The sequence below is a fragment of the Protopterus annectens genome, chromosome 15.part0 (assembly GCF_019279795.1).
Source record: "Protopterus annectens isolate FY-2018-M chromosome 15.part0, PAN1.0, whole genome shotgun sequence".
Taxonomy (NCBI): Eukaryota; Metazoa; Chordata; order Ceratodontiformes; family Protopteridae; genus Protopterus; species Protopterus annectens.
In genome coordinates, this window is record NC_056749.1 from 132,069,324 (window position 1) to 132,092,477 (window position 23,154).

A 23,154-nucleotide genomic window follows, 5' to 3' on the forward strand; every position below is an offset into this window, starting at 1 on the left:
CATACTAGGAGTAAGTTATTACGTGAGAAATTCAGTTCTGTTACAGAAGCATATACACACATTTAAAAAAAACGCATTTCACTGTATAAACTGATGATCAATTAAAAGCCAACCTAATAATTTGTTAGCTTTTATTTTTAACACAAGAACAATGGACACATTCTCATTCAACCCAGGGGGAAGGTTGCTCCCAATCTAAGTTGCCGCTTACTTTTAAAAAGTCTTCCAATCCCCCATTGAATCAAATTTAATTTTTTTCCAGGATACCAAAACAAAAATTGTTAAACCATTTGCACCCAACAGCATGTTTATACAGGGCACGGTTTTCATTTTTGCTTGCGATGTCATACGTATGCGCATACATGCATGTCCTTAAGGCACGTTTGGTCTTGCCAACATAAAATGATGTCTATCCTATACAATACTCAAGGTACACCACTCTTTGAATAGTACAATTACCATCTTGAAATGTGATTCTACTTTTCCTAGTGTTACCTGACACCAAGGCCTTATTGCTTGTAATGTACAGTGGATATAAAAAGTGTACACACCCCCATTAAAATGACAGGTTTTTGTGATATAAAAGAATGAGACCACAATAAATAATTAAAAAACTTTTCCCACCTTTAATGTGACCTATAACTTGTACAATTCAAATGAAAAACAAACTAATCTATTAGGGGAAACAATATAAAAAATAAAAAATGTACAATAAGCTGGTTGCATAAATGTGCACACCCACAAACTAATACTTTGTTCAAGCACCTTTTGAATTAATTATAGCATTCAGTCTTCTTGGGTAGGAGTCTATCAGCATGGCACATCTTGACTTGGCAATATTTGCCCACTCTTCCTTGCAAAAGTGCTCCAAATCTGTCAGATTGCGAGGGCATCTCTTGTGCACAGCCCTCTTCAGGTCACCCCACAGATTTTCTATTGGATTTAGGTCTGGGCTCTGGCTAGGCCATTCCAAAAATTTAATTTTCTTCTGGTGAAGCCATTCTTTTGTTGATTTGGGGTCATTGTCATGTTGAAAGGTGAAATTCCTCTTCATCTTTCTAGCAGACGCCTGAAGGGTTTGGGCCAAAAGTGTCTGGTATTTGGAACTGTTCATAATTCCCTCCACCTTGACTAAAGCCCCAGTTCTAGATGAAGAAAAGCAACCGCAAAGCATGATACTGCCACCACCATCTTCACCGTGGGGATGATGTTCTTTTGGTGATGCGAAGTATTTTTGCACCAAACCTGTCTTTTGGAATTGTGGCCAAAAAGTTCAACCTTTGTCTCATCAGACCATAACACATTTTCCCACATGCTTTTGGGAGACTTGATGTATTGTTTTGCAAATTTTATCCAGGCCTGGATGTTTTTCTGTGTAAGAAAAGGCTTCTGTCTTGCAAACCTACCCCATAGTCCAGACATATGGAGAATATGGGAAATTGTTGCCACATGTAGTACACAACCACTACTTGCCAGAAATTCCTGCAGCTCCTTCAGTGTTGCTGTAGGTCTTTGGCAGCCTCCCTGATCATTTTTTTGTCTTGTCTTTTCATCAATTTTGGAGGGATGTCCAGTTCTTTGCAATGTCACTGTTGTCCCATATTTTCTCCACTTTTTGATGACTGTCTTCACTGTGTTCCATGGTATTATCCAATGCTGTGGAAACTTTTTTGTACCCTTCTGTCTGATGCATTTCAACAATGAGATCCCTTTGATGCTTTGTAAGCTCTCTCTGAACCATGGCTTTTGCTGTAGCAGGCAACTGAGCAAATGACAGGAAAATCCTACTAGGACAGCTGAACTTTATTTGGGGTTAATCAGTCTCTTTAATTGATGGCAGGGGTGTACCCAAGAAGACCGAATGCTGTAATTAATAAATCAAAAGGTACTTCAACAAAGTATTAGTTTAAGGGTGTGCACACGTATGCAACCACCTTATTGTGCATTTTTTTTAAATATTTTTTCCTCCAACGATTTATTTGCTTTTTAACTGAATTGTACAGGTTATAGGTCACATTAAAGGTGGGAAAAGTTTTGAAATGATTTATTGTGGTTTCATTTTTTTATATCACAAAACCCTGGCATTTTAACAGGGGTGTATACACTTTTTATATCCACTGCACCTATGAACTTATCAACCTGATATATAATTATCAAGTATTCTAAGAATGTCCATGCTGCATATAGAATATATATGCATACATAAATATCAGTTTATTGATGAGTGAGTTTCCATAGTCTGCCCCATTTGTATGCTATTATATGGCAATTAGTGTATACTGCTGACCGCACAAATTTTATACTACCATGAGGTATCACAGAACTGCACATGCCAGAGTCTGGTATTTAGTTCTGTCTTCCATCTATTCTGCTTTATGTTCCTTTTGCCCATGTTTTTATGTGGGGAAGACGGAACGTAAGCTTAAAAATAGGATCAGCGAGCACCTTAGGAATATAAGGGATGCTAGGGAAGTGAATGCACTTGCTAGACACATTAGTGAGTACAGCAATCTCCAGTTCAAATTTGTAGTACTTGAAGTCCAAAAAAGGATAATAGGGGGGCAGCCTGACCATATTTACTCGAAAAAGCTGAGTTGATATGGCAATTACGACCTGATGCCACTCGTTGGCCAGGCTTAAATGACAGCCTTTCCATAAGCAGTCTGCTTAAATTGAGGGCTCTTGAGAGGTGAAACATTCCCTTTAGATATGGATATGGTACAAAAATGTTTTTTTTATGGCCTTCATACCTGTTATATGTATATGTACATGAAATTGATTAATTTGTTCCTAATGGATTTTTAATTGTATGCATATTTTACTTATATGTTTTTATATACATATATTTTTTTTTTTTTTTTTTTTTTTTTTTTTTCAAAAGCATCTTAAAAGCATTTTATATATACCATATTTATTATTGTGTTTATAATACATAGTTTAGGATGTTGGCATTTGCACAATCAATTTTTGTATGTATTTTTATATTTTGATATTTATACTGTTTTGTGCTGAAACATTTGTGTAATGTTTCAGACTTCTTTTCCAAAAGACTGTTTCAGACTTGGGAGTGGTTTTCACTAATCCAGGAAGTGATGTCATGTAAGATTTCCTATTTAAAACAGTTTACTTCCTTAATCTCTTTGTATCTGATGAAGTTCCCGCTTTTATTTTTGGAACAAAAACACTTATACCTTCTTGTTTGTCTGAGTAAAGAAAGCATCCTTGTGTATTGAATTGCACTGAACTGGATGTGCTGGCTGGATTTAAAGCACACATTGGAATATTTCAGGGCTCACTGTCTCTCATTGTCTGCATACTGCTTGTGCGACGATTTTCATAAGGGTAGAGAGAATGTGTGATCTTGCAATAGCTACCCTAGCTAGAGTGGTGAGGAAAGATTTGGCTCTGTACAGGTAGCCGAGTTTTTTGTTGACGGACTTAATAGTGTGGTTGACGTGTTTATCAAATTTAAAGTTGTTGTCTATTATTACGCCTAGAAGCTTTGTATGGTCATCAGGGGAGATAATGGTGTCATTGCTAGATTTGATGTTGAAGGAAGGAGAAGGAATTCTACGGTTAGGGGAGAAATGTAGTAGCTTGGTTTTGTTAGGATTTAGAAGCAGGCGGTGATTAGCTAGCCATGTTTCTACCATGCTGAAAGTGGTCTGGGTGAGGGTTAGAAGTTGTGTAGGAGAGGAGGCGGAGCATATTAGCATTGAGTCATCTGCATATTGGATGCAGGTGGCTCCTGGGACGGTGGTGTGCATATCATTGATAAAGATAGCGAAAAGAAGGAGAACCTAGTATGGACCCTTGTGGGACACCTAAAGTTAGAGGATGTTGGGATGACAGCTTGCTCTGCCATAAGACAGCCTGCTGTCTATCGTTTAGGTAGGAGTTCAACCATTGTATTGCGTGTTGGTCTAAACCGATGGTTTGTAGGGTATTGAGCAGTAGCTGATGGTTGACCATATCAAAATCTTTTGAGAGATCTAGGAAGAGTGCTGAAGATAGTTTGTTGTTGTTACGATGAAGACTGATGACATTAGAGAAAGATAGAGGAGCCATGGTGATACTGTGGAATGGTCTATAGCCGTGCTGAGAGTCGGCGAGCTTTCTGTTTTGAATAAGAAAGTGCATGATTTATTTGTGTATGCATCTTTCCATGATTTTAGCTAGTGGTGAAAGAATAGCTATAGGTCTAAAGTTAGATAATTCTGTGGATCTTCCTCCTTTATGGAGATGTATAACGTGATATTTTCCATATTGCTGGGATGGCTCCTTCTGTGATGGATCTGTTGATCAGAATAGAAATGAGAAGTGCTATAGCATCGGCTCCTTTTTGAAGATGTTCATCTGGGAGGTGGTCTGCAGCTAGTGTAGTAGGTTTTAGCTTTTTGAGTAAGATCCAGATCAGGTTATTAGGTACGGTTTGAAAGGTAAAGGTGGGTTGGGTCCAGGGTGGATCAGGGCTAGATTTACCAGAGCTGGTGTTTGTGTCTGATGGAATGAGATGGGTAGCTAAAGACTGGATAGTTTCAGTAAAGAAGGAGTTGAAGCTGTTTGCATTTTCAACAGGGGATTTATCAAGGGCAGCAGATGGGGTAGGAGTGGCGGAACGGCCTGGGTGGAGAAGATTGTTAATAACAGCCCAGAACGTTTGAGGTTTTAGCTGATATTTTTGTTGTAGGAGGGTGTAGTGATTTTTTTTGTCTAGAATGACAGATTTTTTGGTCTGGTTCCTCTTACTTGGTCCACAGGGACTTTGGTAACATGCCATCTGGCCCAGGCGTTGTTTCTTAGTTTAATTTTGGTTTTTGTTTCTTTAGATAGCCACGGTGCAACCGTGGCTTTTACACGGATGGTACATGTAGGAGCATGGTGGTTAAGGATAGCAAGAAATTTGGTATTGAAGTACTCAACTGCTTCTTGTAATGGGAGTCGTTTCAAGACATTCCAATGACATGCTTTGAGTTCTTTTTGGAAGTTGTCAAGGTTAAAGTTCCTGACGTTTCTTTTAGTTTTGTAGGTGGGCTGGTTGGGAATGTCAGCTTTGAGCCTAATAATATAGGTAAGGCAGTGATCACTTAGCTCATCAGGTAATGTACCTGACTTGTACTTTTGGGGGTGGCTGTTAATAAGTATCCAATCAAGGATACTGTCTTTGACTCTATTTTTGCTAAATCTGGTGGGGGTGGCAATGATCTGAGTAAACCGGTAGAGGTTTAAATGGGTGGAGGGAGTTTCAGAGGAACAGGTGTTCCAATCAATGTTAAAATCCCCCAAGACAATGGTTTCCTGGGGATAGTTAGAAGCTAGCCAATGTAAGATATTTTCTAGAGTATTATCATTTTTGCTGGGTGGAACACAAATGCAGACAATGTATCTGCATTTATTTTTGTGTACTATTAGTTTGGTGATGAGAATTTCTGTATAGTACAGCTACCCAGCCACCTTTCCTGGAGATCCGGTCCAGTCTAAGGATGTTGTACTGTGGGGGAGCTATTTCGTTATGTTTGGTTATTGGTTTTAGCCAGGTTTCTATAAGGCAGAGGATATCAGGGGAGTGAACAGCTAAGAGCCCATGTAGGGAATGGATCTTGTTGTTTAGGCTTCTGATGTTGAGATGACAAATCAGAAATGAGTTTGGAAGTCTATCAACCTGGGTAGTACACGTTGGGTTGTTAGATGGTGTGCTTGGGTCTACTGTTGTGGATGGGCCAGGGTTGGGGTGGATGTCTCCATCCTTCATAGGATTAATTTTTAAGTTGAGTTAAGTTTCAAGTTTGTATTAGCAGTGGGTAACATATCATGATATTCCTAGTGACTGACATGCAAAGGTAAGTGTCCTTGATAGCACAGCATTACATGTTTTTTCTTTCTTCTTCCTTTTTTACTTTTATCTACAAGGACATATGGTTGTTTAATAAAACAAACTTACCATCTTGCTAATTTATGTAATTTATTTTATTCACTTTCTTTCATTTAGGATCCAGCAGGAATATTTGAGCTGGTTGAAGTTGTTGGAAATGGAACCTATGGCCAAGTTTTCAAGGTATGTCATCACATTCTTTCATTTCTTCTGTTTAAGCGCATAAAGCAGCCTTATGTTTTATTATACCGAATGAGTGCACTACTTGTAGGGCAGCATGCTTGTCATATTGTCTTTCTGTAGTTTGCCTTTGGTATGATACAATGACCTTATGTAAGATTGAAACATAATAGAAACGTTAAGCACCTGAAGATGTGGAGAATAGGACATGGGTTTTGAGGCTGCAATTTTAATGTCTCTGTGGACATATCAGGAAATATCTTACAGAAAGGGCATTCAGTTATTAAGGCAGCCTTCCATGAAGGGATGAGAGAGTTGATGACTTGGACTGAGTTCAGAATCCTCGGAACAGACGTATAATAGCCCTTACAAGAACTGAAAACGGGTGAGAGTAATAAGGTGCCAAATAAGCAGAATGCACAGCTTATCTAATAAATGGCTGATCATGTGGGACGCAGGCTCTTAGCAGCCATCAGCATGTGTTTATGTGTAGCCAGTTAATTACATTATACCTGTTTTTGATCAGTGGCTTAGTTTTATTTAGGTATAATTAAAAATCAATACATCCATTCATTCTCCAGTAACACACTTAGTCCATTTCGGGGTTTTAGAGAAGCTAGAATCCAATAGTAAATGAGGCATCAACCCACTGCAGCATGCGCACACACACCATGCATCTCACCTGTCCAGAACTTCACAATGTGTAGATTTTTTACTCATTTTGGTCTGTTCCTTATAAAGTTTGTGGTTTTCTGGCAAGCTCTTGCGGATTACAGTTAATAAATAGTGACAAACATTTGAGTTTGACTTCACATCCTTCAGAAAATGCATGCTAAAGCAAAACCTGTTTTAATAAATTTCTAAAATTTTTATGACCAATGTTTAAAATCTGTCCCTGAGTTCGGGCTTTTGTACTCCACCCCATTATTTTTTGGCTTTGTCCAGAAATTGTGGGCGAAGATGCTGAGAGTTAAGATTAATAAACACACGCACACGCACACACGCGCACACACACACACACACACACACACACACACACACACACACACACACACACACACACACACTTACAGGCAGTTTGCAGGTTTACCAGTTTACCAATGCTTCATCATTGGTATATGGGAGGAGACTGGAGTCAATAGTGAAAAACCTTGCAGACTCAATAGAAAAGTGCTGTGAGCACTAGACAACCAAGTGTTGTGAGGCAGCAAACCTGCCATACTGTACTGATTATTGTAAGAAAGAATGGAGAAAATATGAATGTGCACTTGCCAAGAACTGCCACCAGAGCATTAGTGTCACTTTTGATAGACTCCACGAACACACCTAACACAGATAATGATGCACCTATGGAGACGAATCATGGCTAGTACTGTGTGTGTAGTTCTTTACTACTTAAAAGCACTACAAAAAATTGGAATAGACTCCACAACAGGACCAGAAAAAAACTTTTTTTTGTTTAAGTAAAACTAGAGTTAACCTAGTTTGTATTTCTGGCATTGCAGTGTAACCAGTGCTTGTTCAAAGGGTGTGTTCCTGGATTGTGGAAGGCAATAGCTATTGTGCCAGTCCCCAAAAATTACTAAGGCAAATTCATTTGAACATTTTACTGATTTAGCATGATAAATATATAAAGAAGTTTTCATTGGGAACATTTATTGAGGGAGATCTTTTGAGCAACTGTATTATACAGCATGGACGCCTAGTTGTGAGATCATTCATGACAAAACATCTGCCACAATCTGATTGATGTAATAGACTTCATTTTCTTTAGCTGTCAAAAGCATTTGAGTCTGCTCAACACAACTCAGTTCTGAATAAGATGTGAATTAATAATTCAGATAGCTCTTTCTCCATCTGGATAAAGATTTGTTTAATTGATAGGAGGTATAGGTTTAGAATAGGGAACACTTAATCAGATTTGGAAACAATCAGTAAAGGAATCTTATAAGGGTAGATGTTGGGTCCAGTATTATGACCACACTGACTAAGAAAAAAAAAAAACAATTTGGTCAAGTAAGTGTGCAGTTGCACCAAAGTCAGCTCATTGGTAACCATATTAATCCTGAAAACAGCGTTGACATCCTAGGAACAAAATCCAGGCTATAAACCAATTTGCTGTTCTTGTCCTAACTTACAGTTTTGGAGTGGTTGTCCAGCCCCAAAAGGTGTTGGATAGATTAGACAGGAAAACAAGGATGATTCATACTCATCAAATGATTTACAAAAGTCAGTGCATACCAAGATTATATATTCCCAGTTCCGAAGGAGGTATAGGCCTCCTTGAAATTGATTACATGTATAGATCTGCAATTGTGGGACTGCATACATATCTGCTGATCTCACAAGACCCATTTATTTATTTATTTATGTATTATTTTATTTTATTTTACATTTGTTGACCAGGCTAGTCTAGCTGGATATATGTCCATTTTCAGTAGAGGCCCGGGGAGAAAAGCTCCAAGCAAAAAAAAATGGGAAATTTAACAATGCATATAACTATGAGAAGTACAATACAGAGTTAGCACTCTGATAGAGAACAGTTATAAAATAAATTTGTAAAACTAAACACTTTTAGTGGAAATTAATCTAAACAATTCTACAACTCACAGTAGAAGGTATAAGCAAGTCTTAGAAAAGGGAAAAGAATATATATATTATTCTAAAATTCCTAAGTAAAAGTCAGTAGTAGTAAGTCAATTTGGAGGTAGAGGTTATAGGAGTAGTGTACAGGGTTATGGATAGAAGTGAGAAAATATGTCAATCTGGGTTAGTGCGTAGTACATAGTGAAACAAACATAGTGAAAGGTTTGAAACGTGAGGGGAATAAATCTAAGATTACTTCCTTTCTTAGTCTGGCAGAAGCATATTGGTGTCATATGGGAATGGAAATCAAACCAGAAGTAGACAAAAATCAGGCAACAGCTGAATGTGCTAAAAAACAAAAAAAAGAATATAAGTAGAAGGATCAGATGAGAAGGCAAGAACTGTGGAAAATGCATAAATACAGTTACAAGTATAGAAACTCCTGGAACAACCTCATGTTGATCAGGATCGAACAAATGAATGGTTAAGGAGAGGTGAATTCAAACCAAAAGATGAAAGGTTAATATTGGCAGCCCAAGATAGTGGACTACGTACACATTAGTTTATAAAGTCCATTGAACATGTGGGAGAAACAGATAGATGTAGGTTTTGTAAAACAGAATTGGAAATAGTTGCACACCTTTTTGCTGGTTGTGACATACTAATGGCAGAAGGACTGTATAGTGAAAAGCATAATAATGGGTCAAGGCTGTTGCGCTGCAGATTGTGCAAACATTATAATATTGAAGTAGCTGATAAACACTGGAAACATGAGCCACAAAGTATAGAAAATGATGGTCTACATTACATCCGCCCATTACCAACAGTTCACAAGACAGATGCAAGAAAATCAGATCTAGCGGTCCATGAAAAGAAGACAAAACTACCATTGATCATTGAAATTGCTACACACACTGACTTCAGTGTCATGCGTACAGAGAGACACAAATCATAAAATATCAGGATTTGCAGGCAGAAATGAGAGCAATGTGGAAGAAGGATACCCAGACAGTTCTAATGGTAGCAGGAGCAATGGGTTTTATAAAAAAATAATTTACAATCGTATGTAGATATGTTGCCGATACGTGCAACTCAGTACGAATTGCAGGAGGAGTCATTACTGGGCACATTGTGGGTGCTGCAAAGAGCACTTCTGGCTGACATCAAAGATTAAAACAATACTAATTTCATGAACTTTAATAATACATTGACTTAGGAATTGGGGGTCCATTCCTGTCATGGTATTAGAAACCCATAAGATTTGGAGAACGACAGTAACCAACATGGAGACTGTAAGGATGACAGGATGACAAATTCTTCTGAATTCTTTCAGTTTTAGATTGTTTGTCCATAATCAATTGAATGGGGGGTGGTGTCACTTTAGTATAGGTGATGATAGTGGTGTTTATGATTTCCAGTCCATAAGAAGTGAGATTATTGTTCATAGGTAGGTACTAGGCTATCGGCCCAAGGGCCTACGTAAGCCTAGCCAGCAAGGTACCATAGCTTACGCCACCCAAGAAAGTTATTTTCCTGTGTCATTGTCCAGCAGAGACGCAGAAGTGATCCCTGGGGCGTATTTCCTATTTCCCATCCACTCATCAAGATTTTTCTTGAAGAGTGCTAATGAAGAACTTTGCTTGACATAGATGGGTAGCTTGTTCCAGAGTATAGGAAGTCTCTGGGACAGGAATCTATCCCTCCAGCGTGTCCTGTTTATTGTGGTGACAAGGTTTAGGTCCCTAGAGAGTGTAGCTTGGAGGGATTGGGATTTCTTTAGGTGTAGCATGTCCAACAGCTCTGGGTTTGACATAGCTTTATATGTTAGGCAGAGATCACCACGGAGTAGGCGATATGCTACGGAGTAAAGCTGGAGGTTTTTGAGGTAGTCAGTGTAGGGCATTTGTTTGAGGCCAGTAATCATCTTTGTGAGGTACTTCTGTGGCCTTTCCAGCTGCTGCAGATGTCTTGTGAGGTACATTCCAAAAGGGGCGTTGTACTCTATAATGGGTCTAATGAGTGACGAGTAGAGGGGAACAATGACCTCTTTTTTCAAGGATGAGAACCGTTTTATGATGAGGTGTGGCACGTAGAAGGACTTCCTGACTACTGTGGTGATGTGACTATCAAAGGAGAGACTATTGTCCACCTGGGTCCCAAGGTCTCTTATCACGCATTCAGTGTTAAGTAGATTGCGGCCTATGTGGTAGTTCATGGGTACAGAGTTTTTACCAAAGGGGATGACACTGCACTTTTTGGCATTGAGCTTGAGGCCATGGCTCTGACACCAGGCATCTGTCTCAGTGAGGCCCCTTCTGTAGGATGTCTACACCATTTGGGGACTTGACTATGGCTCCTAGTTTGCAGTCATCTGCGAATTTCATCAGCCAGAGGCCTTCTGTGTTAGCCTGTACTTCAGAGAAGTAGATACCAAACAGGAGAGGTCCCAGGACGGAACCCTGTGGCACTCTACTTGTCACTGCCTTGAGGTTAGATTTGGAGTCTGCAACTTTTACAGTGTGGGTTTTGTCAGTGAGCCAGTTGGCAACCCATCTTGTGATGTAGGGATTCATACCTAGTTTAGTGAGTTTAGCTATAATTTCAGAATGGGAGATGGTGTCGAAAGCCATGGCGAGGTCAAGATAGGCTGTGTGAACCACCTTACCCTTATCCATGGCTTTGGTGACTGCCTCAAAGAAGTCGATCAGGTTCAGGAGGCATGATCTGCCTTTCACAAACCCGAACTGGGTGGGATCCAGAGTTTGGAGGTTACCAATGTCTTTGTTTCTGAGTTACATGATGATACGTTCCATGGCCTTGCAGACCAGGCTCGTCAGGCTAATAGGTCGATAGATCCCAGGATCAGTGGTGGCTCCTCCTTTGTGGAGTGGGATAACTGTTGCTGTGCGCCATTCAGTGGGCACAAAGCCTGATGCGAGCCTGTTATTCAACATAGTGCTTAAGTGGGGAGCCAGTTCGTTCTGAAGTTCGTGTAAAACGCAGCCTGGGATGTTGTCCGGTCCCATGCATGCTGTGTTTTTGGCTTTAGAGAGTGCAGCTTTTACCTGCGTAGTTGTGATTACAGGGACTCTGCATTCTTCCTGTATAGATATGGGCCCTTTAGGGGTTGAGGGGGGGGGGTAAAGTTAGCACTGAACCGATCTGCCAGGATGTTGGCAATATCAGTTGGTTCTGTGATTTTCATGCCTTTGTGCTGTAACTCAGAGCAGATCTGAGTGTTGCCATTAAGATTCGTGACATAGCTATAGAATGCTTTGTGGTTGTCCTTGGATTTAGTGGTGATTTTGTTTTCGTAGCTAGCTTTGGAGGATCTTATAAGGGATCTCAGCTTCTTACTGAGGCTGACCAGGGAGCTCCTCCACTCATGGGATTTTGCTCTCTTTTGCAACAGTTTCTTCCTTCTGTTGTACAGTTTGTTTATGGCAGGGGACCACCAGATTGGCTTCCTTTTTTGGAGGATAGTGTCTTGGTCCTGTTTGGGATAGCACGATCCATGCAGTCGTGTAAGTGCTTATAGAGTGCATTTGTGTAGGATTCAGCAGTTGTAACTGTATTGTCCATCTGCATGGGTGTCATGATGTTCACCACTTCTGTCTTAAGAAGCATGAAGTTGGCTTTGGAGAAATTCTTTACTGTGGTTTCCTTAATGGGGGGTGGGGACGGGATGTGGATATCAAGGGTGATAAGCTTCTGGTCTGATCGGACCAATGAGGAGTTGACTTCAGGTGTGGAACACTGGTCACTCATGTTGGTAATGACTAGGTCTAGGATATTGTTGCCCCTGGTGGGGGTGTGGATAAGTTGATCTTGGGCATTGGAGTTTATGAATTCCAGAAAGCGTTGAGCTATGGAGCTGGTACACGAGTAGTTTTCCCAGTTAATGGTGGGGTAGTTGAAGTCACCCATTATTAGGGTGTTTGGTTGAACCCTAATATTTTCCAGTACATTAAGAAAAGAGGAGTGGGAATCCTGGGGCATGGTGGGGGATCTGTAGCAAGCTACAGTTTGGATTGCAGTTTTGCCTAGAGTTAGTTGCACTTGGATAACCTCGGATGCATTACATTACATTTTGGTTAAAGTAAAAGAGTGGTTGTAATATAAATGTGGCAGATTATTTTAAGAAAATATCGAAAGGGATTTGTAAGTATGTTTGGTAGTTTAGGTGCCCTTATATATGAGATCACTGGCCCAGGAAAGGGCAAGCAGTGAAAGGACAGTAGTGCAACAGTGCTATCCTGATACTGATTGTGCATCCTCAAAGATGATTGCATAGGGGAATTCGCTATCTACACCCCCTACCTAAATGTAATAAACTTTGAGGGCAACAAAATTGGTGAATCAGGCAGTTTTGTTCTTATTCCTTGACCTTTTCATGGCTTGCACTGGCTGGATTAACAATTCTAGTTGTTCCCTTCACTGCAGAGGATGGTGTGATATAAAAATATATGTATATGGGAACCATACCTCTCAACTTTTCATATTTTCGCAGAATGTCCACATTTTTGCCCCATATTTTTGGCCTATTCTTCATAAAATTTGTGGGTTTCTGAATTTTTGTGGCAAATTTGTGAGGAACTGAATTCACTAAATAATAACAGGTATTTGAGTTTCAGGCTTCATATTGCTTAGAAAATGCATTGTAATACAAGACCATTTATTCTAGCAACTTTCTAAGTTTATAAGAGCAATAATTTACAATGTGTCCCTATTTGGGGGGGGGGGCATTGTCCCCCCGTTATTTTTAGCTTTGTCTAGATATTTTGTGCCAAGAGTTTGAGAGCTATGATGGGAACAAAGTAAACCTGCGAGGGATGTCCTGTGGCAGTGTGGCACCCTTTTGGAATGACTGGGGTTATTTGTCATATGTTGTGAGGTAAAAGGATTAACAGAGTGAGTGCCCAGATTACAGACTGGGTATTCGAAGAAATGTTTGTTGGTTTTCATGTGAAATATTTTGAGCGATCACTGCTGAGCAAATTCATAGAATTTACGTGCTGCTGGCAGCATTTATTGGTGAGAGTAAACTTTCATTTCATGCCAGAATTTCTTTTTTTGGGGGAGGGTTCAGGCGAGTATGAAGTTTCATTTTAAGCCATTTATTTTGAGGGTTTTAAGATCATTTGACTATAATTGACTTTTGTTGCTTTTGATTGCATTTCTGTGTACCAGGTACATAAATATGTTACATTGTAATGTAATTTAGACGCTCTTCAAGTTTACTATATTTTATTCTTTACGTCTTGTCTGTGCTTTACCCACGCATTTGTATTCTTTCAGTTTCATTGTTTTTATTTGATGTAGGGTGGGTTGAATGGTAATGAGGACGCTGTAAAAATGGAATAAGATTGCTATTTTGTTGTGTACAAAGGTATGACCAGTCAACATTTAATAGATTGAGAACTTCTTGACTGTACCTTCTTTTAAGTAGCAGAATAACTTTTAAATGAATTGTATAGGACAAGAGGGAACTGCCTGACTGATAAATGACCACTTAAGCTGTGGCTTACATGCAGTTCTGTGAAGTATTTTCTGTTTCAGTAAATGTATCCAATCTGCTCTTGGATGCTTTGATGAGTTTGACTTGATTATAAATGGAAGCGTGTTCAAGGTGCATAGAAGATGGTGTGATGTCTGGCATACTTTATATTCTGAAGTTTTCAGATCTAGTGTTGGCACATAAATTCCATGAATTTGCTCAGCAGTGATCGCTCAAAATATTTCACGTGAAAACTGGCAAAAATTCTTCAAATACCCAGTCTGTCTTGTTAGCGTTCAAAGTTTCTATACCACCCAACACACTCCCAGCCATAGTCAAGCTAAAAAACTTCTCAAAATCTGACTACAACCTCCTAAGGGAGGGTATCTCTAACTTCACACTACCGCCCCTCAGAGGATGCAGAGAATTATGCAGAACAGTATACCAGTGCAGTATATGAGAACCTGTACATCTGCATGGACTCAGCCATACTCAACAGAACTAAAACCTGCTCCTCAAGCAAACACAAACCTGTTTGGTGGACATCCTCTGTCAATAGACTTTACAACAAAAGGAAGAAACTGTTGTCCAAGGGCAAAAGGAACAAGCTCCAAATTGGAAAAACTCCCTCCTTGGCCTCAACAAGCAAATTAGATCACTAGTGAAAAACTCCAAAGCCACATATGAATCGAAACTAGCCTTCAAAACAAAGGGAAACCACAAAGCCTTCTTCAGTTATGTCAGTAACCTCCATGGCAAAGCCCAGTTTTCTTCTGAATTAGTACTTAACAGTATCCCCTACACTGATCCTGTTGACTTAGCCAACCTGCTAGCAGATGGGTTCAATGCAAACTTCACCCCCTACCCCCCAAAGGCCCTTTCAGCATCCCTGGTACTTGTTCTGTACCTCACACCTCCATAAATCAAGTGTTAAAGGCCCTATCCAAGGCAAAGAACACAGCTTCCATGGGACCTGATAGTATCCCAGGCTGTATTCTGCACCATTTCCAGCAAAATCTGGCTTTGCCATTGAGCACCCTGTTCAACCACAGCCTAAGTACAGGCTTCAACCCAGCAGAGTGGAGAACTGCCATTGTCATCCCCTTGCACAAACGTAGTGCCACTACTGACCCTGGAAACTATTGCCCCATTAGCTTGACAAGTCTTATCTGTAAAACCATGGAGCATATTATTATGGATCTCATAAACAAGGACATAGGCATTCTCCAAGCACTTGACCCCACCCAGTTCTGATTTGTTAAGGGCACATCTTGCCTGTTAACCTGGTTGATTTATTTGAGACTGTCACCAAGGCCCTAGATGAAGGAAAGTCAGTACATACAGCTTACCTTGATTACTTGGCCAAGGCCTTTGTCACAGTCCCCCACTCGGGCATCATCAAAAAGCTAACACAACTTGGTGTAAATCCCTGTCTCAGGTGGGTGGACAACTGGCTCACCAACAGGACCCATAAAATCAAAATGGCCATATCCACCTTCGATAACAGATTTGTCACTAGTGGAGTTCCCCAGGGATCTGTCCTGGAATCCCTACTGTTCGGCTTCTACTTCTATGAAGTCCAGGCAAAGACAGAAGGACTGGGCTTGACCAAGTTTGCAGACGACTGTAAGTTGGGTGCAGTCATTGACTGCCCAAATGATGTTAACGTACTGCAAGAGGGTCTCACAGTAACTAAACTGGTGCCAAAGACATGGCCTCAAGTTAAATGCAAAAAAAATGTATCATCATACCATTCAGCAGAAAACACTGTCCCTACTGATTACCACATCAACAACAACCCCTTTAAACACAGAACCTGTGGTGAGAGACCTGGCTACTCAGGTTGACAACAATCTCACATTCGACCATCATGTAGCAGTAGTAGTCAGAAAAGCCTTTTACTTCATTCATCTCATAAATAAAGGGATTGCATCCAGAAAAAAAGGAGGTTATTACCTCTCTATATTCCTTCCTCACTAGACCACTAATTGAGTATAATGTCATGTTTGTATGTACCTCTCCAAACATATGCACCAACTGGAAAGGCAACAGAAATACCTCACAAAGAGAATCCATGTCCTCCAATACCTGTTCTATGTGGACAGATTCAAACCACTGTGACTCTACTCTGTATTGTACAGATTGCTCAGAGGTGATCTATCTCTCGCCTGTAAGGCAATTTCCGACCCTGCCCTACTTGAGCTGGTCCATATTCATAAGTCTAACTCCTCGCGCATTACCTGCTTGAAAGACCTGAATCTAATATGCAACATCAACAAAACTTGCTGGAGAGACAGGTTTGTCTCCCAGAGGCTGCCCCATCTCTGGCATAGACTTCCCGTACACGTCAGAGTACTCCACTGACTCTCTTCAAGCGCAACCTTGATGAGTGGATGGGAAACCAAAAATTTGTCCCAGGGGTTCCACCCGTGTCCCTCGTTGACAGGGGTAACAGGTGCTGACTGAGGTTTCTTTTTGGGGGTAAATTCTTGGCTAAGCTTGTAAGGGCTTGGGCATAAGATTTCAAATAACAGTTGTGTTGGACATGGCTTTTATATATTGTTGAATGTTTATGGTTCAGAAGTCTATAAAATACAGAGTGCAGTGATGTCTCATAAGTCTTTTTGTGCAGGCCATATTTTGTTGATTTTCTTTAAAAGGAATTACTTTACCTTTTCTAGTTGCATTAATCCTGTCTGTCTGTCTCTAGTTAGCCTGAACTCCTACATTCTGTTTGCTTGTTTTTCTTTTGCCCATTTTTTTTTTTTTTTTGGAGGGGCGTGGTGTATCAAATGCTAGACTTAACAGGAGTTAGCTGTTTATAGTACAAGTTCCAGCTCTGCTAGAATAGTTTTATTTAGACTACATATTTTGGTTCCATTTATTTTCCAGAGTATGCATTCATCTCTGAAGTTGAAATCTTTCCAGTACTGTTTAAAGAGGCCTTGAACAGACTGCTCATCTAGCATTACTTGGTTCTAACATTGTGGAAAATTTTACCGATTCTGTCATCTTTAATTTCCTGACAAGGTTACTGAGAACTTTGTACGTAACTGGGATCACTTCTAATTCTAATGCCCTCTGTGATTCTTAACAATCTAATTGCTTCTTGAATCATCACAGCACAGAGACCACCATAGAGTGAGTAATAACCCTGTCATGATGAATTGTTCATGTTTAGTTGTAGTCCTTTTGCATTTGGCAGTATGGAACATGGGATCCTGAATGCCTACTTTTGGTCTTTCGGCCATTGTTTTTAGTTTGCCTGTCACTTACAGCACACAGAGGGCTGTCTCACAGATTAATTTTTCCACCAACCCTTGTTTTGCAGTGTGGGTTCCATAGTGCAGTACCTTGGGTCCATTATTGTTTATGGAATGGCAAATGGAAACTCTTATGAGAAGATCTGAACTTTTGCATCTCCTTCCTCAAGAATTTGTTTTGCTATTGATTATTTCAAAGGAAGTGAGGATGCCATTTTTGTTTGGACAAGGAATAGTAGCCAAAAATTAAAGCGTTGAAGGCTGTCCTTGACCATGTATGCAGCTGAGACTCAGCAGCTTAGAGTTTATGTTAAGGATGCATAATATGGCAGTGATTCTTGAACAACAGATGTTGCTGTGGGACAAGTTTGACTTTGTTTTTTTTTTTTGTTTCGCCTAAGCAGTATCACTCATCAGTCATCTTAATCACTTAAGTTCTCCATAAGATCAGTCACCACTTTTATGTGCTTTGCTCTCCTCATATCTGGACTACTGCATTTCCCTTTGGTTAGTTCTTATGACGTGTTTGGAAACTCCAGTGGGTGCAGCATGCAACATATAATTTGTTCATGGACAGTTCACATCGTGATATCACTCTGTGTTTTGGAAGCAGCTCAAGGACCTCGAGGCTTGCTTACAATGTACTGATACTTGCATATCTTGACACACATGACCTGGGTCCTGCCTGCATCAAGAAAGGGTTACTGTCCTTCTTTCGGCCATTTTTGACAATTTTGTTCAACTAGGAAGTGGCTGCTGACAATCCCCAAGATGTAATACCTAAGGACTGTCGCCGGAGGGCCATCAGAACTTTCTGTGCAAATGTCAGGACTATTCATATAAAACATTGTCCGGCTGCACCAAATGTCAGGACTATTCATATAAAACATTGTCAGGCTGCACCAAATGTCAGGACTATTCATATAAAACATTGTCAGGCTGCACCAAATGTCAGGACTATTCATATAAAACATTGTCAGGCTGCACCAAATGTCAGGACTATTCATATAAAACATTGTCAGGCTGCACCAAATGTCAGGACTATTCATATGAAACATTGTCAGGCTGCACCAAATGTCAGGACTATTCATATGAAACATTGTCAGGCTGCATCAAATGTCAGGACTATTCATATGAAACATTGTCAGGGTGCACCAAATGTCAGGACTATTCATATGAAACATTGCCAGGCTGCACCAAATGTCAGGACTATTCATATGAAACATTGCCAGGCTGCACCAAATGTCAGGACTATTCATATGAAACATTGCCGGGCTGCACCAAATGTCAGGACTATTCATATGAAACATTGTCAGGCTGCATCAAATGTCAGGACTATTCATATGAAACATTGTCAGGCTGCATCAAATGTCAGGACTATTCATATGAAACATTGTCAGGGTGCACCAAATGTTAAGACTATTCATATGAAACATGGTCAGGCTGCACCAAATGTCAGGACTATTCATATGAAACATGGTCAGGCTGCACCAAATGTCAGGACTATTCATATGAAACATGGTCAGGCTGCACCAAATGTCTGGACTATTCATATAAAACATTGTCAGGCTGCACCAAATGTCAGGACTATTCATATGAAACATTGTCAGGCTGCACCAAATGTCAGGACTATTCATATGAAACATTGTCAGGGTGCACCAAATGTCAGGACTATTCATATGAAACATTGCCAGGCTGCACCAAATGTCAGGACTATTCATATGAAACATTGTCAGGCTGCACCAAATGTCAGGACTATTCATATGAAACATGGTCAGGCTGCACCAAATGTCAGGACTATTCATATGAAACATGGTCAGGCTGCACCAAATGTCAGGACTATTCATATGAAACATTGTCAGGGTGCACCAAATGTCAAGACTATTCATATGAAACATGGTCAGGCTGCACCAAATGTCAGGACTATTCATATGAAACATGGTCAGGCTGCACCAAATGTCAGGACTATTCATATGAAACATTGTCAGGCTGCACCAAATGTCAGGACTATTCATATGAAACAGTGTCAGGCTGCACCAAATGTCAGGACTATTCATATGAAACAGTGTCAGGCTGCACCAAATGTCAGGACTATTCATATAAAACAGTGCCAGGCTGCACCAAATGTCAGGACTATTCATATGAAACAGTGCCAGGCTGCACCAAATGTCAGGACTATTCATATGAAACATTGTCAGGCTGCACCAAATGTCAGGACTATTCATATAAAACATTGTCAGGCTGCACCAAATGTCAGGACTATTCATATAAAACAGTCAGACTGCACCAAATGTCAGGACTATTCATATAAAACATTGTCAGGCTGCACCAAATGTCAGGACTATTCATATGAAACATTGTCAGGCTGCACCAAATGTCAGGACTATTCAAATAAAACATTGTCAGGCTGCACCAAATGTCAGGACTATTCATATGAAACATTGTCAGGCTGCACCAAATGTCAGGACTATTCATATAAAACATTGTCAGGACTATTCACATAAAACATTGTCAGGCTGCACCAAATGTCAGGACTATTCATATGAAACATTGTCAGGCTGCACCAAATGTCAGGACTATTCATATGAAACATTGTCAGGCTGCACCAAATGTCAGGACTATTCATATGAAACATTGTCAGGCTGCATCAAATGTCAGGACTATTCATATGAAACATTGCCAGGCTGCACCAAATGTCAGGACTATTCATATAAAACATTGTTAGGCTGCACCAAATGTCAGGACTATTCATATAAAACATTGTCAGGCTGCACCAAATGTCAGGACTATTCATATAAAACATTCTCAGGCTGCAACGTATAATCTAGTCATGCACATCTTCAACTTGCTTTTTCCAGTTTTACCCCTGCTGTAAGAGAGTCTGTTAGTTGATAGTTTTACCCCTGCTGTAAGAGAGTATGTTGGTTGATAGTTTTACCCCTTGCTGTAAGAGAGTCTGTTAGTTGATGGCCATGGGCTTCTGTAACAGTTGTGATGAAAATTGGTTATTACATACTTTGTTTTTCTCTACACTGTTGCTCCTTCAGATGAAGGTGTTTTCTGTTTTCCTTTTCTGTAATTAGTTTCATAATATTTTATTGAGTAAAATGCCCATACCATATCCTCAACTTGTAAGAAAACCCAAATGTCGTGTGGGTGGAAGATTCTTCTGTTTGATGCCCACAGGGAATGTTTTTATTGCTTTGGCCCTACCCACCTTCAGGCCGCTTGCGAGATCTGTCAAGCCTTTCATCACTGAGCTCAGGCAGATAGGAGGAGCAATCTTGTGCTGAAAGGCTTCCTCCACCTTGGGGGTACCTTCTACTTCAGGGGCTCAACCCCCTGCTAAGAGATCTAAGGAGACATGGCATTCAAGCAAAGACTACTTACTACAGTTGGCTGCAACTATCAACGTGCAGAAATCCCAGTTGGATCTGGTTCAGGTCATAGATTTCACTGCGGCTCATCTGAATACAAGGATACCATGTGCTTGTCTGATGACAGACAGGGTGATGAATCTAAGAAGTCATATCAGACAAATTCTAACTATACCTCAGCCTCCAGCCAGTTTAGTTCTCAAGGCATTGGGTTCAGTGGTGGCCAGGATAACTCTCCTGCGCACGGCTCATTTCCACTTGAGGATATTGCAATTGACATTAGCAGTTCAATGGTCACTACTCAGGAATCCTCACAGTCTTCCCATAAAACTGTCATGAGTGTGCAAGGAATCTCTGCTTTGGTGGCTTCACTTTGCAGAGGTTACTCAAGGACGTCCATTCTTCCTTCCATCCCCAAATGCAACATTGACCACAGATGCCTCCCAGCTAGAGTTGGGGAGGGGCATTATCTGGGTCAAACAGTCCCAGGGCATGTTAACATCCCAGGAGATCAAGTTGCATATCCGTATACTGGAGATAGTGCTGCAAGAACTCAACAGCTTCCTTCCTCTGGGGATTATTGCAATTCAAATGGACAACATGTCAGTAGTTTGGTGCATCAACAAATAGTGAGGAACCAGGTTGTACCCCCTATGTCGAGAAGCATTGAGGGTTTGGCATGGGCGATCTGTACCAACTGCTTTTTGGTAGCAACACACATTCCGGGAGAGTTCAGCATATTAGCAGACTGGCTCAATCGAGTGTCACTAATGCCTCATGAGTGGTCTCTAAATCAGTCAATGGCAGACATGATCTTTCAAAAATGGGGTCTCCCCTGCTACAATCTGTTTGCATCCCCTTCCAACAACAAATGCAGTGGGTACTTTGCCTCTATTCCTCATCAGGGACAGTCACCCAAGGACAGTGTTGTCCGTGCTTGGCCCTCCTGTCTTCTCTATGCCTTTCCCTCCTGTACCAATAATTCCAAGTACTTACAGAAAGCTTTTAGGTTGCAGAGCAAAGTAATCCTCATTGCTTTCTTTTGGCCTCCGCAAACCTGGTTCACCTTCCTTTGGTCTCATCTGGTTTGCCCTCTGATGAGATTGGATCTGGTCCCAGATCTGCTCCATCACCCATCAGGGCATCCCCATCTGGACATACAGGGCCTGAAGTTAACTGTGTGGTTTCTCCACTTCAGATGATGGCAACATATCCCAGGCTTTCTTCCCCATTCAAGGTATTTTGGTCTCCTCACATCGAACTTTGACATTTAAGATTTATAAAAGCAAGTGGAAGAGATTTTCTGTGTAGGCTGAACAGAACAGGCAGATCCTTTTACAACACCAGTCATGGTTGTACTTGACTTTTTGGCTTCCCTTTTCGATGATGGAGCTAGGTATTCTGCTGCCAAAGTCCATTTAGCAGCCATATCCAATTTTCATGTTGTCTTTGATCCTTTACAAAGGTTAGAAGAAGCAAGAGATAAAGTTTTTCTTTGGAGCATTTTTCTGCGCCGACCTCCAGTGAAAAATCCTACTCCACTGTGGGATCTAACGATGAGATGTTTTGTTGCCCTATCTCGCCGTAATTCTTGCTGGTTGGGTTCGGATCCGAGCATCTGTTCTGACTCGGCTGAATACAAAAGCTTGAGAACTTCCACTGGCTCGAGACTAACCTCTATCCCATGACACACCGGGTAAAATCCCCAGATCTCGTTTGCCACTCAAGCGATCGAGAAGTGTTTCTGCTGACTTGTTGGCTAAGTATTCTATTTAGTTGGATTTTTGTGAACATTTTTTAAGATCCAATTAGTTTTTTTTTTTGCTGTCCATATGTGATAGTCATGTTGATCTTTTTGTCATGGTCTAGTGCCCTTTCCTGTTGTTGGCGAGAGATCTGTTTAATTTAGAGGGCTCTCAGCAGCCTGTTTAATTTAGAGGGTCACTTCCCTTTCCCTTGTGTGTTTTCTCCCTTTTGGAAGAATCCATTTTAGATAGAGGATTCTTCTTTTTTTTCGTGCTCCTGCAACTTATTAGTCTTTGTTGTGTGTATTAAAAAAAAAAAAAAAAGTAGGTAAAGTTGTTGGCTAAGAATTTCCTTAGAGTAGTGCTAGGTTTTGCATTTTACCTTCCGTTGTTTCTTCTGGTGTGTTTTACTTAGTTACAAGGCTCTGTAGTTGGTGTTAGAGCCGTGTTTGTTGCTGTTCTTATCTTGGTATACTAAGGAGCTGTGTAATTTGACTTGTACAGTGCATGTTTGCGTCATGTCAAAAGAGAAAGATCAAAGAGAACTTAAACAGCCTGGGTTTAAGAAGTATGACCAGTGTACCCAGAAAATGTCCCTTACAGATGGTCACAGTAGTTGTGTGTATTGTCTTAG

At 40.5% G+C, this 23,154-nt stretch overlaps 1 protein-coding gene across 1 annotated transcript in view; it reads left to right on the forward strand.

Moving 5' to 3' along the window:
- The window catches only part of NRK (Nik related kinase), a 2,110,367-nt gene that overhangs the window by 196,912 nt on the left and 1,890,301 nt on the right, over positions 1 to 23,154 (forward strand). Inside the window, exon 2 of the mRNA XM_044057244.1 lies at positions 5,990 to 6,055. Within this exon, the coding sequence (XP_043913179.1) occupies positions 5,990 to 6,055 (66 nt within the window). The remainder of the gene's footprint in view (positions 1 to 5,989; positions 6,056 to 23,154) is intronic.